Source organism: Saccostrea cucullata, unplaced genomic scaffold (assembly GCF_032062105.1).
Source record: "Saccostrea cucullata isolate Sc308-1 unplaced genomic scaffold, CSIRO_AGI_Scuc_v1 ctg75, whole genome shotgun sequence".
NCBI lineage: Eukaryota > Metazoa > Mollusca > Bivalvia > Ostreida > Ostreidae > Saccostrea > Saccostrea cuccullata.
Window position 1 is genome coordinate 283,516 of NW_026940114.1, and position 19,221 is coordinate 302,736.

The window sequence follows — 19,221 nt, forward strand, 5'->3', positions numbered from 1 at the left end:
ACCCAATTTTGAAAGAATTAACCTAACTTTAACCATGTCATACTTCACAAGTGTAATCATTGTGATAACACCTTTCTGTGCATGATATTAATATTTCTGACCTTTTAACCTCGACCTTTTTAATTGTTTCACTTTTGAAAAACTTTAATCTGGAGAAAACTGTTAACAGTTAGTAATATGTATTTCATAAGTGTATTCCACGTGGCAAGGTCTTCTTTTGAATACCAGTAATTTTGACCTTGGCATTTGACCTACTTTGAAAAGCTTTAACCTAAGCCATAACTTTTAAACAGTTGGTGCTAGAACTTTAATATTTTCTTTGACGATGGCCTTCTCCTGTTTTTGTTTAATTTGACCTTGAAGTTTGACACACATTCAAAAGACTATAACCTTTTAATGGTAAGTGCTTGGACATTCAAATATCACAGGTACTCACTGAGAACAAGTCCCAAAGAAAGGAAAGGTAACAATATTTTTTCATCCTTTGACCTTGGACTTTGACATGTATTTGAGAAATTCCAACCTTCACCAAAAGCTGTCATATAGGGGCTTCAGTGTTTCAAAAACACATCTTGATTTGGTTAATGTACCATATTGAATACAGGAGGTTTAGAAGCTCTAATGCCTAAGAAGGTTTGTATGCTTTAAATACATGTAATAGTCAGACAGGCTTGTTTACTTGGTACCTAGATAGTCCATTGGTAGAGCATATCAGCTAGTAATTAGAGTTGTGGGCATTACTTCAAAACCTTTTCTGATCGAAGAATATATTTTCCCCTTCCTGTTTTACTTAAATGCACAGAAAATATGACACATCAAGGACAGGTCCATGTGTATACACGTAGTTCTGGATGTTTATAACAACTGTCCAATGTACGTACAAAAATCACCAAGTGGCAAGGTGTAAAGGTCTTGTAGGTAGAGTGAAATCAACATGTTGTTTTGAACTTTAAAATGTTGTTCAAATTAAACTTTGCAGCTGATGACAATTATTTGCTTTCTTCCAAATAAACAGCTTAGGAAAGTAACCTTTACAAGTTCATTTTCCCCCTTCTGGTTTATCTCCCAAGATGAATATCTGAATGAGGCTAGAGATATTGTAAAAATAAGCCGATATAAGATATAACTGTATATCTATTATAAATAGTCCAAAGAACAACTAGTACACTGTTCTACAGGATAGTAACTTTATATAACTAATTTTACTGAGATATCTTTCACCTACATGTCTAGCTGAATTAAGACAGAAGAGGTCAAATAATAATGATAACGTTAGAAATCAATTAAAACACTATCATATGCAAACTTCATTATCTTGCATACGAAAGGACTGTTGGAAATTTACAAGTCATTAGATTTTTTGAAGAATTCACAGTTAATTTCCAATTGATGATGCTCAGGATAATCAGCTATCTTTATTAACAATTTTATGAAACTATTGAAATAATATTCAATTCAATTGTGTACTTTCCATTTCTTCCTCCTAAATCACTTTTAGCGATACATTAAATGTTTTATGATGTACATTTCTTAACACTACATAAGAATCTACCAAAAACAAAAAAAAAAGGGGGAAAAAAAAAGATCACTAATTTCTCAGACAAAAATTGTAAAAATTCATGTTACAGACACCTTAATTTTTTTTTGTTGTGAAGCAGAATCTCTTTCTCTTTCAGTCAACAAAATGATAATAACAGATCCTTATATTCTTCCACTCTTATATTAAAAATCATATATACTTAACTTCAACAAATATTTTTCAAAACATTGTTTTACCAAAAAAAACAAAAAAAACCACACACATATTAAAGAAAGATTTAAAAATCGGTACCCAAGAAAAACTTCTATCATTTGAAAAGGGGCATAACTCGAATTTATTAACTTGAAAAAATATAAATCTTTTGTCAATACAATAAAATTTATCAGTCCGGCAGTGTTTGACCTGATGTGGTGGTGCCAGAGAAACTAAAAATTAAATTGTTTTGTCCAGTCACAATACTAAACACACACACACACACACACACACACACACACACACAAATCAACAAATTCTACAGTCTGGACGGATAATGATTTACACACATCACAAGAAATCTGAGTGATTTGATCAGATCTGGATTTTTATACCAATATATAATGAGATTTATCTGCATTTAATATACAAGTTTACTTTCTAAAATATATACTGAATAAATAAAAGTACACTGCAATATTGTAAAATCAATAAATTATGATGATATACAAAAAAATATAAATATTGTGAGTTGTGACTCTCGAACGGTATAAGACATAATACACTACATAATAAGCAATTTGCATTCTAATATATACTTTTATAAATATCTATTCAGATCCTAGAAATTAGAGAAATTCAGAATCATCCATGGAGGGCAAGGTCACAGACATCTTCAGCGAATCAGAATCTGCGAGTCGTCGGAGTTCTGATTCGCTGAACGAGTCCGCAGCACCTCCTTCTGATTCGAATGAATAAGTCATCCCCAGAGATTTCTTGTCCCTGCTGAGACGGGTGGGGCTGAGTTGTCTGTGGGGATGCTCAGGGGAGGGAACTCTCCCTGCGGAGGACTGACTGAAGGTCTGGGAGAGATAGCCTGACTGTAACAGTTCCTCCATGTTCATCTGGTCCGGTGTGAAGGCCCGCGTTCCCTTGTCACTCAAACCTACAAAACAATCGATAATCATAATAATGGTTATTGATCTCCCTCGTGTGTGTTGTTTATTCTCTCCTACAGTGTACACTTTAAAATTTATTGAAATGTGATTAAATTATTGTGGTTTATCTTGCAAAACTCTGTTCTGATCTACAAACATCTTTTTTTGTCTATTGGTACATGTACAATCCATTGTGTGCTATGTCATAAAAACTGATAAAGAAAGTTGAAATATACATGTAAGTAGTAGTTACATGTATTCTTCATAGTATAAAAATACTGATTACATTTATTCATGATTATATGAACAGTTTTTGATCTATGTTAGCAGTAAATCTTGAATGTTCAATACAAAGAGAGTTAGTCTCTCTAGCTATGGTCTACATGACAAACTATCAGTCTCTCTAGCTATGGTCTACATGACAAACTATCAGAAATCTTACTCTGTGAGCCCCTCTGGTCATCAGACCCAGGCATTGGGTATGTCCTTGGTCCAGTCATGGTTACCGATTTATCTGGTAATCCTGGGGATTTGGTGGCTTGTGGGGGTTTCTTTAAGGCAGATTTTACTGTAAAGAGAAATTTTTAGTTATAATGCCTCAGAACAATTTCAAGAAATTCACTTATGAAAGAGTAGTTTCCATATGCACATGAAATTCTTCCTGGGAAACATAATACTTTTCTGGGTTTGTAAAATGATTTTACCTGGAGACTTTCGTCCACTGGTCAGACTGCCTCCTAGGGACACACCCCCTGGGGTCATGGTTCTGGTGGGGGTCCTTTTACTGGGGGTACCATGAGGAGGGGTCCTTGTTGTTTTCTTGGTTGTGGTGGTTGTAGCTTCCACAATGTATCTTTCTACATCTCTGCCTTCAGAATCTGAACATGGAAAGGGAGACAAATTTTACAAATATCCATAATGATTCAAACAAATCAGAGTTTAACATTTTAATTATTAAAAGCTTCGTTAGTAATTTGATAATAAATTGTTTTATCTTAATTCAGTTGTAGCATATCCAAAATAAGCATTCTACAATAATTACATTAATGGTAGATTATGTAGATGTTCTCTTTAATATAACATCTTTTCATTTTTTTAAAAATTTCAATGATGAGCACATTATAAAAAGCACATATCAGATCAGAACTGAAAGTTTAATAACCCCCCAGGGGGTCATGATTTGAACAAATTAGAATCTACACTACCTGAGGATGATTCCATTTAAATAGAAAAATATCACTAATCATGGCTTTGAAGTAATTGAAAAGAAGATTTTAAAAGGTTTCCCTATATATCCTTATGTAAAATTTTGGTCGGCCATTTTGGCCCCACCCTAGCCCCAGGGGTCATGATTTGAACAAAAATCTACACTACCTGAGGATGATTCCACATGAGTTTCATCTTTCCTGGCCCAGTGGTTCTTGAGAAGAAGATTTTTAAAGATTTGTTCTATATACATGTAATTCTATGTAAAACTGTGGTCGGCCATTTTGGCCCCACCCTAGCCCCAGGGGTCATGATTTGAACAAACTTGAATCTACACTATCTTGATTCCACATGAGTTTCATCTTTCCTGGCCCAGTGGTTCTTGAGAAGAAGATTTTTAAAGATTTTTCCTATATATTCCTATTTTGTCCAAGCTAGATCTGAGAGGAGATCCTGGCCCAGTGGTTCTTGAGAAGAAGATTTTTTTAAAATGCCATTAATTTTTCTCTAATTCATAATTATCTCCCCATGGAAAAGGGCGAAGCCCTTCATTTGAACAAACTTGAATCCCCTTCACCCAAGGATATTTTGTAGCAAGTTTGGTTGAAATTGGCCCAGTGGTTCTTGAGAAGAAGATGAAAATGTGAAAAGTTTACAACGACAACGACTACGATGACGACAACAACGACAGACAACGGACTGTGAGCTAAAAAAATAATGGAATGCTTCATAATGATCTCACCCATTTCATATGAAACTCTCATTGGAGACTTTCTTCCACTGTCCAAGCTAGATCTGAGAGGAGATCGCCTGCCCTGCTGGTCCCTCTCAGGAGAATATCGTCCATCTCGCTGGTCCCTCTCAGGAGAATATCGCCCATCTCGCTGTGGAGAATATTGCCCATCCCGCTGTGGAGAATATCGCCCGTCTCGCTGATCCCTCTGTTGCCTGTCTCTATGAGGGGAATCTCTCCCTCGACTGTGAGGTCTTTCATACCCATCATACCCTCTTTCTGGAGAGGCTCTTCCTCTGCTTGGAGATCTTCTTCCCCCCTCATCATATTCCTGTCTTCTGCCGGGAGATTTTCTTCCAGAAGTTTCACGATAACCAGGTGACACTCTTCCTCTACTTGGAGACTGCCTCCCTGTCTGGTCAGGAGAAGGAGATCTTAGTTGTCTACCATAGTCATATTTCCCATAATCCCTTTCAGGGGAGGCATATTTCCCATAATGCCTTTCGGGAGAGGCATGTTGTCTGCGGTGCTTCTTTGGCCGGACTTCTCCCATACTTCTGTCAACTGATGCTCTCAACTGGTTTATACTGAGGTCACCTACATGAATATTTCAGAACTGAATTTATATTTCCATGGTTAACAATTCATAAAACTTTTTATCAGTATTTAATGCAAAAAGTTGTGGTGGCAATGAAGGGTTAATAAAAGAATTATTTAATAATCTTCTTCAGACTACCACAGATAAAGAAGGAAACACAATTGTATGACACAGGAGATAAAAAAAGTACACATTTATATACCTTTTTAACATACAGAATTTCACTTACCACTAGTGCCGGTGTAGTCCAGTAGATCAGAGACCTGGGCTGATGTCATGTCCAGCTGTCCGGGGTGGATAGGACCATGCTGGAGTCTGGACAGTAACAACAGAACTGGGTCCTTCTCTGGAGCAATTGCTGGGTTATACTGGAACTCTCCCTCACTAATGGGAAACTCTGTCGACTCATCCTGTTGTAAAAATTTTATTTTCTACTCATTATTATTTCAAATTTAAAAGCAAATGTTACCCTTTATAATGCTGATCCTTTAGCTGTTTATTTTAACCAAAAAAAGCTGAATATGAAAGTTATGTTTCCATGCTTACAGGAATTTCTGAGGTATCTTTGAGTGTGCTTGCCATGCTCTGTTCAGCTCTTAACCTCAGAGCTTTCTCTAATGCCCGCTGTCTTGTTACTACAATATAAGACATCAACTACAGTCAGTAAGAATCATAATCATAATCTAGTGCAGTATCATTTGTTCTGGAAACACTTGCTTGTAGGATTCTTAGTGCATTCAAAATGTAGCCTCTAGAAGTGGACTTAAAATTACTGGAGCATATGTGTGGTTTTAAAATGTTAATTTTAAGAAAAGAAACGGACATAAAAGATCTCCTATAAATGGAGGAGTAAAAAAGCGTTCTAACAACAGACCTTCATCTATAGGAAAGTCTGCCACTTCTCCCTCACTCTTGTTGAGGAGCCACTGTCCCTCTGACACGCTCTGGTTAATGGTGTCTGAGATTGACGACTCTGACACACTCTCCATCACTGAAGGGGTGGGGCTAGGCTGACGGACAGGGGATTTCTGTCTCTTGGGAGATGGAGATCTTCTGTCCTCCTGAGTTACCATGCTCTCTGATGGATGCATAATCCTACAACATAAATAATCAGAAAGCTTCTTGATACTCTGATCAGGAATTTGTGGCATTGAAAATACATCTGTATAAATTTTCCAAAGAATACAGGGGGGAGGGGGCACAATTTTTCAAGAACAAAAAAACCTATGTTCCTTTTTTTTTTTTGGGGGGGGGGGGTATAAATGAAACAAGTGTGCACAATTTTTCAAGAATGATAAAAACCTATGTTGATGAACATCTACAGAAAAAACCAATCTTAGTAGCTAGCCAACTTACATGGGTTCAGGTTGGTCTGGTTCTGTTTCATTCCTGTATTCTGGATTTTCCTCTGGGCGGGGGGACTCTGGGTTTCCCCAGGGCTGGGGAGTTTTATCAGTCTCCTCAGTAACCTCTGGTTTCTTTACAATAGTCTCCTCCTGGACTATCTTTGGAGATTCAACTTGTTTAACCTCAACTGGGGGAGGTTCCACAACCTGAATTCAAGAAGTATATAGTTTTATATTCAATTCAATGATTTTATATTTCATTCAGCATAAGTGTTTAAAACTTTCTGCATTACAATATTAAAGCACATCACCCACTGTTAATAGTTCCGACCTCTACTAACCTTAGGGGGAGATTCCACGGGTCTTGGAGTGGGTGGGGGAGGGGACATTGGCTTGATCTCTTGAGGGGGTTCCTCTTCGGGGACTGGGGTCGGTACAGGGGTCTCAATTTCATGCATCTCTGCTACTGATTCAGTAGTCACAGGAACAACCAATTTTTCTGTGAATGAAAAATTTATCATCTACACATGACACGTCCTGTGACCTATGCCATTTACATTCTGCCATATATGCTTTTCATTAAAGTCTTACATATAACAAATAATCAAATAATCAGACATTCCTTATCAGATTTTATCTATAATATTATCTCATATACTACACCAAAATCAGATAAAAATTTTACACACAGGATAACTTTTTTATTGACAGTAGACGTACGTCTGAGGATTCTGAGCTCCTCACTGAGATCCAGAGACTCTGAAGCTTCTGACTCGGCCTCTTGTTGTGGTCGGAGTCTGACAGGTTGTGGAGGTGGTTCTACTCTCACTGGCTCTCTCCTGGGGGAGGCTGGAGGGGAGAGCTCTGGTGTGACCGGGGGAGATACGACTCTGATTGGAGAGGCTATGGGGGTGGCCTTAGGGGTAGGCTGAGGTGTCTCAATCTGGTCTGGGCTATACAAATACTCCTGTACAAAAAAAACAATAAGGCCAGGTAAAATTAATCTTTAGATTCTCATCCTAATTTGCAAAAAAATTGGTCGGATTTTATTTTTTATTTTTTATAATTGTTAATTTATATATAGGCCTAAGTATCAACAAAACAATGGATACATTTTTTTTATTACCTTAATGCAAATATGAATAGATTTAATTCTTTTCATATTCTTTTAAAAAAAGAAAATTTTTGCTTTAAAAGTTAAATATTTATTGTTAATTAACAAATTTACACATTATACGGCACTGAACAAAATGAAGATACCAATAAACTGTGTATGCGTGACTTCTTATTTTGCAAAATCTATATATAAAAAGATGAAAAATCTAGGCCTTCTCTTGAATAGGATTTTTTTTTATTTCAAAGCTAAGTCACACAGCTGGAGATGTTATATATAACTTGACCAGGTGGAAAATCATACTTGCTCCTGCCTGATGGTATCTATATGTGTTTATATTCTCTGCCTTTCTATAAAAATTATCTTTTTACACATTTAAACTGCTTTTAATTTTTCTATTCTTCACATGGTGTTTTTGCTATAAATAGCGACACGCGACTTTTAATACAGACGGGAGATAACTCTTAAACTTTGCAAATTCTTACTGAATAAAAATACATGAAAATACCCAAAAATCAAAATAAAAAACATCGGGGCGGGACATTTTCACTAAAGATTAATTTCATATGGCCTAATGAAAGGTTTTACTAAAAGATGTTACAATGAAAAGATGATGAAAATGTTTATTGATATATGCATGAGTGAATGCTCAAGAAAATCTACTTCTGAGTGTATTCCTTATTTAAATATGAACATTCTTTTAACTGTTATATGAAGTTTTAAAGAAAAGCTGCTTCACAGAGGACTCCTTTCATATTCATAGTTGCAATGTTATAAGAATGAAAGCTTCAGATACTGTCAAACACAGACATGACCGCTGTACTGACCCTTGGTGATGGTTCTGTGGTCCCCATTTTGTCCTCGTCTATAGTGGCTGATAACTTGGGAACCACTCTCTGTTCCGCCTCCTTCTCGTCTGATGGTCGCTGTCCCAGCACAGTGACCACTTTCTCCACCAGGACCTCGCGTATCAAACTGTTGACCAGGTCAGTGTTCACTGGCTGACCAACGTCCACAAATAACTGCATGCCGGCTCTGCCAATCGAGTCCATTACTATCAAATAATAAGTAAAGCTCTTGTTTATGTTGAACTTAACTGTAGTGTCTCTCATAGAGATTCAGGTAATTTTCTAAAACTTCTGCATGATACATTGCAACTTCAAGTATTTATTCTATTTTTTCTATAATATATAATATAGGTTCCATCCACAGCCAAAATGAAAATTCAAAATTGTAAGTTTTTAGCTCCTTTAAAGTGGTTTCTGCTCTTGGGAATAAATTTCAAGCTTTTTCCATATCAACATCACTAAAAACAAATAGGTAAAAGCTGCAAGCTAGCAAAGAAAGGCTCATTAAAGTATATTTTTCAGACAAAATTCAAGAATCAAATTCCACGATTCTTTTAAATTATATGCAAAGAAAAAAAATATGTTCATTCTGTGTCATCAACAAATTTTTGATTTTCATAAAATCATACATGTATTTTACAGAATAAGAAAATATCTCTTTAATCTGCGGGTGGAAAATTACAGTTTTTTAAGCTCTTGTACATCTCGAATGCATTCAATACTCGATGAAAATTTTTGGGGAAAAGCTGTTGTCGCTTTCATAGAGAAATTAATCTCCGTTAAAAAATGTACATCAAGTCCACTGACCAAACATGGACTGTTCCTTGTCCTCTACTTCACTCTGTATGGAGTCCTCATCCACAAAATGAGGAAGACCAGGAGGAAGCTCCTCTTCCTCCTCAGTAGGACACAGCTCAGAAATCATCTTTGCCAGCAACTCCTGCTGAAGCCTGTAAACGTACAGTAAATGTCTGATGAGATCACATACGGGTACTCTGTATTGTTTTGATGAAGCATTGTAAAGACTATGCTGTTTGTGATAAATATTTAATATTTTAACAATATTAAATACATTTGGCTGAGAAATTTTACTTCGATAAAAAAGATGAGATTTTCCTGCTTCTCTGGACTATCAATCCTAAATCTTATTTATAAATATGTAACGAAAATTATGTATGTAAGAAAATTAATACTCCTCATCTCTTACGATATTAACTTACCATTCCTCAGCTCTCTTCTCCAGATTATCCCTTCTTCTAATGTCTTCTGCTAAAACATCGGACACAATGGGGGCGTTGTAATCTAACAGCCTCTGCTGGGGGAACACAGGTTGTCGGGCCTCAGCTGGGGTTGGGGAGGGAGGGTGGTACCCAGGAAGGGCGATACCAGGGGCATCCTCTGGGTTCAAGTCTCCAGAAACATCAGTGAGGGTCTCCTATAGCAAAGAAGCTTAATTATAAGTCAAGTCTCAACCCAATAAAGAGACCATGGATTAAGTGATCTATATGCTTGTGCTAAAAGTCAATTATAGTCTCTCTAAATTAAAGCTCTGAAAGCACACTATTGACTGTGGTAGGGGTAAAAGAAATATTAAAAATGTATTCATCCAAATTCCTTAAAGACTGACATCACAAGAATTAAATATAGAAAACATTTTAATTTTAAGGGGGCCGACTATAGTTTCCATTGCGCAATATTTCGCGCATCATAGTAAAATGAAGCGTATTTACTGTTTTAATGCAATTTTTTTTGCTTAATTATTAAAATTAAACAAAATTAAGAAATTGTAGATATAAAAATGTAATTACAATTTGATATAACTGATTTTTTAACCGATTTTGCAATTGATAGGTAGGTTGACGTCGTTGCAGTGTGCTTTTGACGTTATGGTAATCTGTAGCTCTTAGAGAGAGGGGAAATAAAAATATTATTAAAGAAAAAGTAATAAACATAACTCTTGAAATTTAAATCATAGAAATTTGAGAATATCTCCAATATTTTTATTATGTTTTCATGTGAATCCATTGTGTACGTCATATTTTGTAATACTCTATAACAATAGTAAAATTTGCTAATTTTTTGCATTTTGAGATGCCCCCTCTGGTAAAAAGACGGTAGAATTTTGTGCTTCTTACATATATTGTATAACATAGTATTACTAATCAAATATTATAGTTTGAACAAAATGTCTATTGTAGTATTTGTATAATTTGCTTTAAAGTGCTAAAAATTGGCATTTTCCTATATAATCCTATAGTAATTGTACCCGTATTTTCTCATAAATAGGATTTCCCCCAAACTTTGCATGTACACTGAAGTTAATGTAAGTTTTATACGGTATAAAAATGAAGAGTTTCGCTATTGTAGTTTTCACACAATAAAACTATAGTCGGCCCCCTTAAATTCAACATGACACAATCTATCAGCAGGATGTATACTAATTAACAACTCTATAATACTAAGTTCTTCACACCTCGTCCTCGTCCTCTCTGTGGAAGGTGACCTCTAGCCTGCTTTTGCTGGGGGACTTCTGGGGGGACCTCAGCTGTACCTCCCCATGCTGGGTGGAGGCTCGACTCAGGCTCACAGTGTCTTTCTCCGGGGACAAGGATCGGGGCTTGTCTGGGGAGGCAGATCTTGGTCGAGATTTCGGAATCGGTGAAGTTTCAGATATGTCAGTGTCTATATCTACACTCGGTAGAACCTGTTTAAATAAAAATTATATCACAGGTACAAGTCTAGTTTACATTTGCTTAGAATCATATGGAGTAGTGTACCCTTACACCAAAACAAACAAATACAGATGGATATTCATGATCATGAAGCAATTTAAATATGACAAATTAATTTTTATTATTACTGTAACAATTTATACCGAGTTAAACCATTGTTAACTTTCAGTAAAAATTTTACTATTCTTTCTTCATTCATTAATAACACACAGCAATTCAAATACATTGAAACAAATAGTTTTTAGGTGAAACACATGTACACATTTATATTACCTGTTCCCCTTTTTCATTTGTATAGAATATTAATCATTTTTTTCAGTACTTGTTTGCTAAGTTCCGGCTCTGGAGGTTTCCTAAGGTCATCTTCTACAGGGACAGATATGACTGCCACATTCCTGAGGGCTGACACTGGAGGCTGAGAGGAGGGGGTGGAGGTAGTGAGGGGCCCAGGAGGGGGAGGGGCAGAGTAGGTTAGTCCACTGTCTATGCGGGGGCCACCAAGGGGAACTGCCATGGGCACCAACTGCCCTGGTATGGGAGCTGATTAAAACAATTTATTTGGTCACAAATTAATACAAGTTTGTATTTATCAGTTGTATTTCTTTCAGAAAATCTTCAAGTACTTTCAAAAATACTAAATTTTGAACCAAGGAAAAAAGTATTATGATGACATTCAAAAAATTTTCAGAGAAAAAAAAATGTTGTTTACACTTGATTTAATTTTATTTCACAAACTTACCATGTTCTGCGGAGGTGACAGGGATGTATGTACCGTGGGTAGGACTGAAGTAGAACTGTTTTATCCCTGAGGAAGTCTGGGTCTTAGAAGACTTGACTAAATGAGCAGCTTAAAAAACAAAATGAAATCAAAACCAATGTACATTCACAGATGTTTACTGATTTTTATAAGGCCTTTGCTATCTATGAAGTGAAGTTCCATGTAAAATTCAGTTTATTACCATTAGTTCTAAGCCAACTTTATTTGTCTTGATTTACAACTTACTTGTCATATCAGGTGCCCCTGCTGGCCTCTCCGGCTTTGGTTTGGGTACATTCTGGTAATGTAGGTATGGATCTTTCACTGTAGTTCTCTTGTTTTGATAAGAGGCTTTCCCATACACTTTAGTCATGTATTCCTCATCCTCAAAGACAGATTTTATCTTTGGCTGCTGAAAAAAAAAACAAGTTCTGGACAATGCTCAGGTGAATTATACTGGCCAGTTCTTCAAAACTGTAGAAAAAAAGATAAATGGCTAACCCTGACACCTTTATCAAATCTCAACTGCTAATTATAAATCAAATGCATCTTTTGTTCTGGTCATGTAAACACATACAATCTTCACAAAGAAAGAAGCTGATTATGTGTAAAAAGTCCTGGGCCCTTAATTTAATTTACACTATTGCAAACATTCTCAGATAAATGATCTCTTCTATTACCTTTGCAGTGGGTGGTTTAAACACTGTAGTGGCTGATGGTTTATTTTCTTTCCCTCTCACAGATATACAAAATGATAAATTTTTAAAACTGGGTGTATGAAATATATGAGGGATTTTTTCTTTGCCAAAATCACATCATTGACTTCTCTCTAAATATACCACAACTTTTAAATAAATCAAGTTTCTCAAGATAAGCTGACAGCTGATTTTTACAATTACATATGTGTATATACTGTAAATTCCTAAATATATGAGAAGAAATAAAGTTAATCACTTTTATTTTTATGATGCTAAAATCCCGGTACATGTAAAATTTCATAAAAACCACCCACTCGCGAATAATTTTTCTTGAGATTTGCTGTCTACAAGCCATTTCGCGATATATTTTGTACTCGCTTAAAATAAGGAATTTACAATATATAGATAAGACATTCTTATGTGTATATATAGATAAGAATGTTTTTTTCTAAACATGTCATTTTATATATATGTATTGGGTTGTACAGATACATTAATTTCTTGTGATTCATTGATATTACCTTCAAAATATATGTAACTTTACATATCATATACAGACCTGCACCTGGGAATGCAGAAGAGCTATCTTTTTGTCCACCATTTTCCTGATTCTCAGCATATCTGCATTATTCCTTTGATAAAAAATGAAAACAATGATTATTACTTAAATAATAGTTGATGTAATATTTATTTAGAATTATTTAATTATTTGTTGGATATTTTTGTTCAAAATGGCAAATTAATAAGAATACTTTACTAGACACAAATGAGGATTCTTGCTCAAGAACATTAACTCCTTCAGACTTACTGGCATTACATGTAATAAAAGATGGGTGAACATGACGAGAGATAAGCCCAAAACGCAACAAACATGAAGATGAAAAATTAAATCTCAATTATAATTTATATCAAAATTGTCCTTAATATTTCTTCTAACATTAAAGTATACTTTATGTAAAATCTCTACAACTTGCATAAATCACGAAGATTGAAGTTATTCGCCTATGAAATATTATGCACACACGAAAGAGGACAAAACGAGTCATTTTTTCACTCTATAACACTATTTTTCGTTATGATGCATTTTTTTGAAAGGTAATCCTCAAAGTTTGCATAAAAACATACATATTTTGGTTTCCAAAATTAAACTATACCTTAAAAATATAATTTTAACATAACTTTTGTATCTTTTGCGAAATACTTGAAGTCCCTTAAGTCAATGGTCATATCACAACCATGATTTAAATGCCACACTTCATCAGGACTTGTGTAAAAGGTTAGCGTGAATTTAGAATGCATATATAGTATTTTTATTGCCAGGGTTTGAACCCAATGGATACCACATTAATTTTTTTATATAAAAGAATATATATAAAAATTTCCTCAAACTTGTTGTTTTCATGATTTCATAAAAATCAATGATGAGATCTTTATTCTATATATCAAAATTTGAATATGATTTTTATATATTTGAAGCTATTAGGCTTTCTGCACGCTAAGTTCACCCATCTCCTTTAAAGGTAAATGGCACCAAAGTCGTGTATTTTTGATCAAGTGAATGTTCTAATGCTGAGTTCGTCAAAACAGGATATTTATTAATATCAACGTTTTACACTGTTTGTAACAACTTGAAGAAATTGACTTGACAGGTGTCATCTACAGATTTCATATATACATGTTTATAAATAAACTCTTCTTTCTAATTTTTCCTTGGAGGTGTACATATGTCAAAAACAATCAAGTGCTAATAAGCAATGCCTATAAATTGCTTTATTTAATAACTCTTAAGCCATGCGCAAAACAATGCAAAAATAAATCAAAATTCACTTTTGAATTTAAATTAAAATTAAGGAAGGTCCATACTTTTACGGATCCGGTTTTAATTTTACACATCAATACTAAGTTCTTATTATCACTTGTCAAAAGAAATAAAAATCTTTTTTGATGATTGATAATAATATAGCAAGTATATATTTGTTTACTACAGTGTTATTGTGCATACAAAACATTTGATATACATTTGTTATGGAAATTATCACTTTGTACTCTGTTCATAGGATCTATATGTAATTAAAAAACAAAGGCATAAATTTTCTTTATAGACCTAAAACAATGTAAAACGTTTTATCTTTTTTTTTTACAAACTAACTAGAGATCTTTTTTCATCTATTTCAAGCATGTGTCTCCTTTTTAAATTTTCCCTTTTTTTAAATTATGCAAGAATAATTGAAAAATTTGATATTCCGAATAGGGGGTATACGAGTTCAAAAGGTTGTTTTGTTAAATTCTTCTGGTCGACAATAATAAAATATGCCTTTTTGTGAACCGTACATATAATTCTTTATAATTTTAAAGAAAAAATAGCACATAAACAACTTAGATTTTGAGATTTTTAAAAATAAAGAGATTCTGAGATTTTTTTCTGATAGACGTGGACAGATTCAACATCAATTTTTAAATGTTTTTCAGAGAAAATTTCAAATATTTTCCTGGTATATTAATTATTTTTGATTTTCACAAGATTTAACATGAATTTGATGTGATTTGGTGCATAGCAAAATGAAATATGATATCAGACTTCTTTATGTTCACTTTTGGCTGTTCAATTTTAAGAGGTAGGTACTCTGAGACATGTTGTATAAAAATAAACCTGCAAAGATGTATTTTTTATTGGTGTTTTAGCTAGTTTATGAGTTATTTAAGATATTTAATTAAAAAAATTATTAGTTTGACAGAAAATTTTGAAAGTACGGACCAACCTTAATATGGCTGATTTATTACACATCGCAGATGTTACCAAACTAAAGATCTCTTAATTAATTTGTGTGGAAGAGATATATGGCCGAAAATAATGAATCAATCATTGGTTAATGTCAAAGCTGCAGAAAGTTTCCTGCTATGGATAATGAAAAGCTAGCTGTGTTATAGCTTATACAGAAAGCTTCCTGCTTTGGGTAATGAGAAGCTAGCTATGTTAAAGCTACAGAAGACTTCCTGCTTTCGGTAATGAAAAACTAGCTGTGTAATAGCTACAGGAGACTAATACTGCTATGGGTAATGGAAAGTCAGCTATGTTACAGCTATAAAAGGCTTTCTGCTAAGGGTAATGAAAAGTTGGCTATGTTACAGCTAAAGAAGGCTTCTTGCTATGGGTAACAAAAAGCTAGCTATGTTTCAGCTACAAGGAGTTGTCTACTACCAGTAATGAAAAGTTCCAGTGCTCATACCCCTCTTGGTACAGATTCTCCATCAAGGCATAGACCTCAGCTTCCTGCCTCGTCCTAAACACAGCTTCGAGGTTGGCCTCCAGTGTGACTCTGTTCTCCTTCACCTGCTGTAGGATCTGAGCAGCGTCCCAGTAACTAGAGGGGACCGGTACCTCACCTTTACCAGGGCCTGGAATGGATTTGTATGGACTCCTCAGCTCCTTCTGTGGGGGTAGCTGTTAAAAACGAATTTTTGAATGAAAAATTTTTTACAAGATAACTGATGATATTCACAACACACATTATACAACAGATATTTGGCCACATCTTGTAAAGAAAACTGCATAAAACAAACTAATTACAACTTTAGTATTATACATAAAGTAACAAGAAATAGTACCCCTAGTATCTGTGAATTATGTTGTGAAAGAAGGGGTACATGTAAGTGTTTAAAGTCCCACACATTTACGGGGTTGGGGGGGTGGGGGTTATGCTAAGATATAGAAGTGATCATCCAAAGTCACCACAATTCAAAATACAGACTCTGAAAAAAATTATATGTCCATCTGTGCAGAAGTAGTCAGGACCATAACACCAGAAAATGAAATTGAGTTATACTGTAATTTAATGCTGAAAAATTCACACAATTTATCATTATCAGATTAAAAGTAATATAATTTGTGAAAAACAAAAGAAAATACCCCCCCGGTATTTATGTCAGATCTTCGTTGGACACACTGAGTTGATTATGTAACCAGAATTCTCTAATGAGAATGTAGCTCCACTGGTTTTTTAACCATGGCAAATCAAAAACCAATATTCAGAATTATGTATGTATCTTAATCCATATAAAGTTCTAGTGCATAAAGTCTTATTTGAATTGAACCAAAACTATAGCAGGAGTAACATTTTGAACAATAATTATTGTTTACAGACAGACAAACAACTGATGACAGACACCTTACTAACACATAACTTTCTAATAGTCTGTGACCAGCAGAGTTTAAACTAAATACAGCCTGCAAGATTAAATGTGGACTATATTTTAGAAGTGGGCAACTGAGCTTGAAAAATCACTCTAAAAGATTAAAAAAAAACCAAACAGACATTTGTTGTTTTTTTTTATACAATAATACCACTGAAAGGAGGCCAAAGATTGGTGCCTATTATGTCTTCTGAGTGAATAAACAATGTTTTTGATAGGATATAAATATTTTTCCGTGTAAGACTGCCTGCACTGAATGAATGACAAGTTGATTCCCTGGCTGGGTGCAGACTTCCTCCAGAAGTGAGTGGTAGAACCACAGAGACCTTCGTTACTGTTCCGCACGTGACTACTGTGTTATGTCAGTGCTGCTCGGGGTGCAACCTCAGCTTTGTTTAACTGTGCAAGCACTTAAACAACAAAGTTCACCTAATTACTATGTGTATTATTAAAATGTTTATAATTTTAAGTATTTCATAGGCCTTGAGAGGTATACTTAAGATTTATAAAGGATTGTTTGAATAAAGTACAAACAAAATCCAGATAAACCAAGAACATGAGTTTGTATGTACTTTAACAGATATAGTATTCTTAGAATAAAGAGAGTATTACATGAAATATACAGGAATATGATTTTAATTTGACACATACGCACACACATATATGAATTTACTGTCTATAAAAAGGCATGAGACATGGCTATACATGTTGATGAAACATGATATCATGCCAAGTTATTGGAAAAAAGTCCGAGAAATGATCACAGATATTTGATAGACTTAACAGGAAACACAACATATCAATATTTAGATATGATAGTCAGGTCTGTTATTTACTGTGTTTTCAAAATTTTGAGAGGTTTCAAATTTTCAGAATTTTAGGTATAAAAAGACCTTAGAATTCATATCGGGTATCTTCATGATATGTAAAAATTTCATGTGTTGCTTGTACAAAATGTTAGTTCTTTTAAAACCATGAAAGCAAATCCCCTTGAACACGTAATTTTTCTTCAAATCGTAAAAAATTGACCCTATAAGAAATATGATTTTAATTTACAGTATTCAGTTCACTGATAAATACCATCACTTCCAACTCGATTTTTTTGCCTATTTAATGAGGATAGTAACAGTCTGAAGTGAAAAGAAATTCTACATACACATGTACAGTAAAACATGCTTATAGTGAACACACTTATAATGAATTGATGCTTACAGTGATTCTTTAATACCCATGACTTTAAAATATACTGTAAACAAAAAGGATATAAAAAATTATGCCTGTAATTTAGTGCCTAGAAGAAAAACCATCTGTCCCTGGCACTTCATTATATTAGTGTACGTGCTTCACTGTACAGAGAAAAGAAAATCTAACTGCCCTTGACAAACAATCAAATTACATAAACAGGAATGAGAAAGCATTGATCTTCATAATCATCATGCTGTTTACAATCTCTTAATAAGCATGTCAGACAGCATCTAGTGGAATCAGACTTTTTATAGCAGAATGCAGAAAAATACATAATCTGAATGATGTTTCAGTTTGTAAGTAGATTAAAAAACATATTAGTATATCAAAACATCAGGTCCTACAGGTGCCTGCAGCACCTAGTGCATGAAATGAAAATTTATGTAAAAAAATCAATATTTATTGATTTTTCTGTATTCATCATGAAATAATCAGATACACTTGTCAACTCCTCACAATCAAGAGGAAGCTGCATCTTTCAATTAATGGAAATTTTAAAACACCGCTAATAAATCTTAGATATCTTAATAACTTAATTTTTATGACCCAATTTTAGTTCTCCACTGACCAGTAAACTTTAATTAAAGGATAAATCAATATCTACTGAGATGAAGCTGCAGATCTACAGTTTAATTATTACTACAGAAAATTGTAAATCATGAACATAAATGAACATTCGACGTCTTTCAAAATTTTTTGAAAAGTGATATTTTGTGTGATGCAGCTGTAATTATGATACAGAACTGTAGTATTCTGGCATAAGTGTCGGAACCAGGAAGGGCTGGGCCTACCCCACCCCACCCCACCCAGCTATATAAATTTTACGAATTCCTTATACGATAATGGATATTATGAATTGTGGATATAGCAAAGCAATTACATAGGTCCCAGTGACTTCATAATAACCAAGTTTTACTATACCATAATAACCAGACATAATATAAAGAACACCAGACAAAGCAGACAAAGACCTTTCTCAAAAAAAATGCTTCCTATCCTTTTCCAGAAAAAATTCCCCATGTACTTAAAAGAAAATTATATCTTATGTAAATCACTTTAATTAAAGCTATAATAGCCTACTCT

At 34.3% G+C, this 19,221-nt stretch overlaps 1 protein-coding gene across 1 annotated transcript in view; it reads right to left on the minus strand.

Moving 5' to 3' along the window:
• Positions 1-2,021: 2,021 nt before the first annotated feature.
• The window catches only part of LOC134254816 (TALPID3 protein-like), a 62,025-nt gene continuing 44,825 nt past the window's right edge, over positions 2,022-19,221 (minus strand). Inside the window, 21 exon segments of the mRNA XM_062737344.1 lie at positions 2,022-2,678; positions 3,113-3,238; positions 3,375-3,548; positions 4,619-5,206; positions 5,437-5,617; positions 5,754-5,842; positions 6,082-6,302; positions 6,564-6,760; positions 6,895-7,052; positions 7,274-7,520; positions 8,495-8,721; positions 9,323-9,465; positions 9,736-9,947; positions 10,989-11,219; positions 11,570-11,787; positions 11,987-12,094; positions 12,251-12,416; positions 12,685-12,773; positions 12,776-12,833; positions 13,262-13,334; positions 15,930-16,144. Coding sequence (XP_062593328.1) covers positions 2,362-2,678; positions 3,113-3,238; positions 3,375-3,548; positions 4,619-5,206; positions 5,437-5,617; positions 5,754-5,842; positions 6,082-6,302; positions 6,564-6,760; positions 6,895-7,052; positions 7,274-7,520; positions 8,495-8,721; positions 9,323-9,465; positions 9,736-9,947; positions 10,989-11,219; positions 11,570-11,787; positions 11,987-12,094; positions 12,251-12,416; positions 12,685-12,773; positions 12,776-12,833; positions 13,262-13,334; positions 15,930-16,144 — 4,038 coding nt within the window. The 3' untranslated portion in view covers positions 2,022-2,361.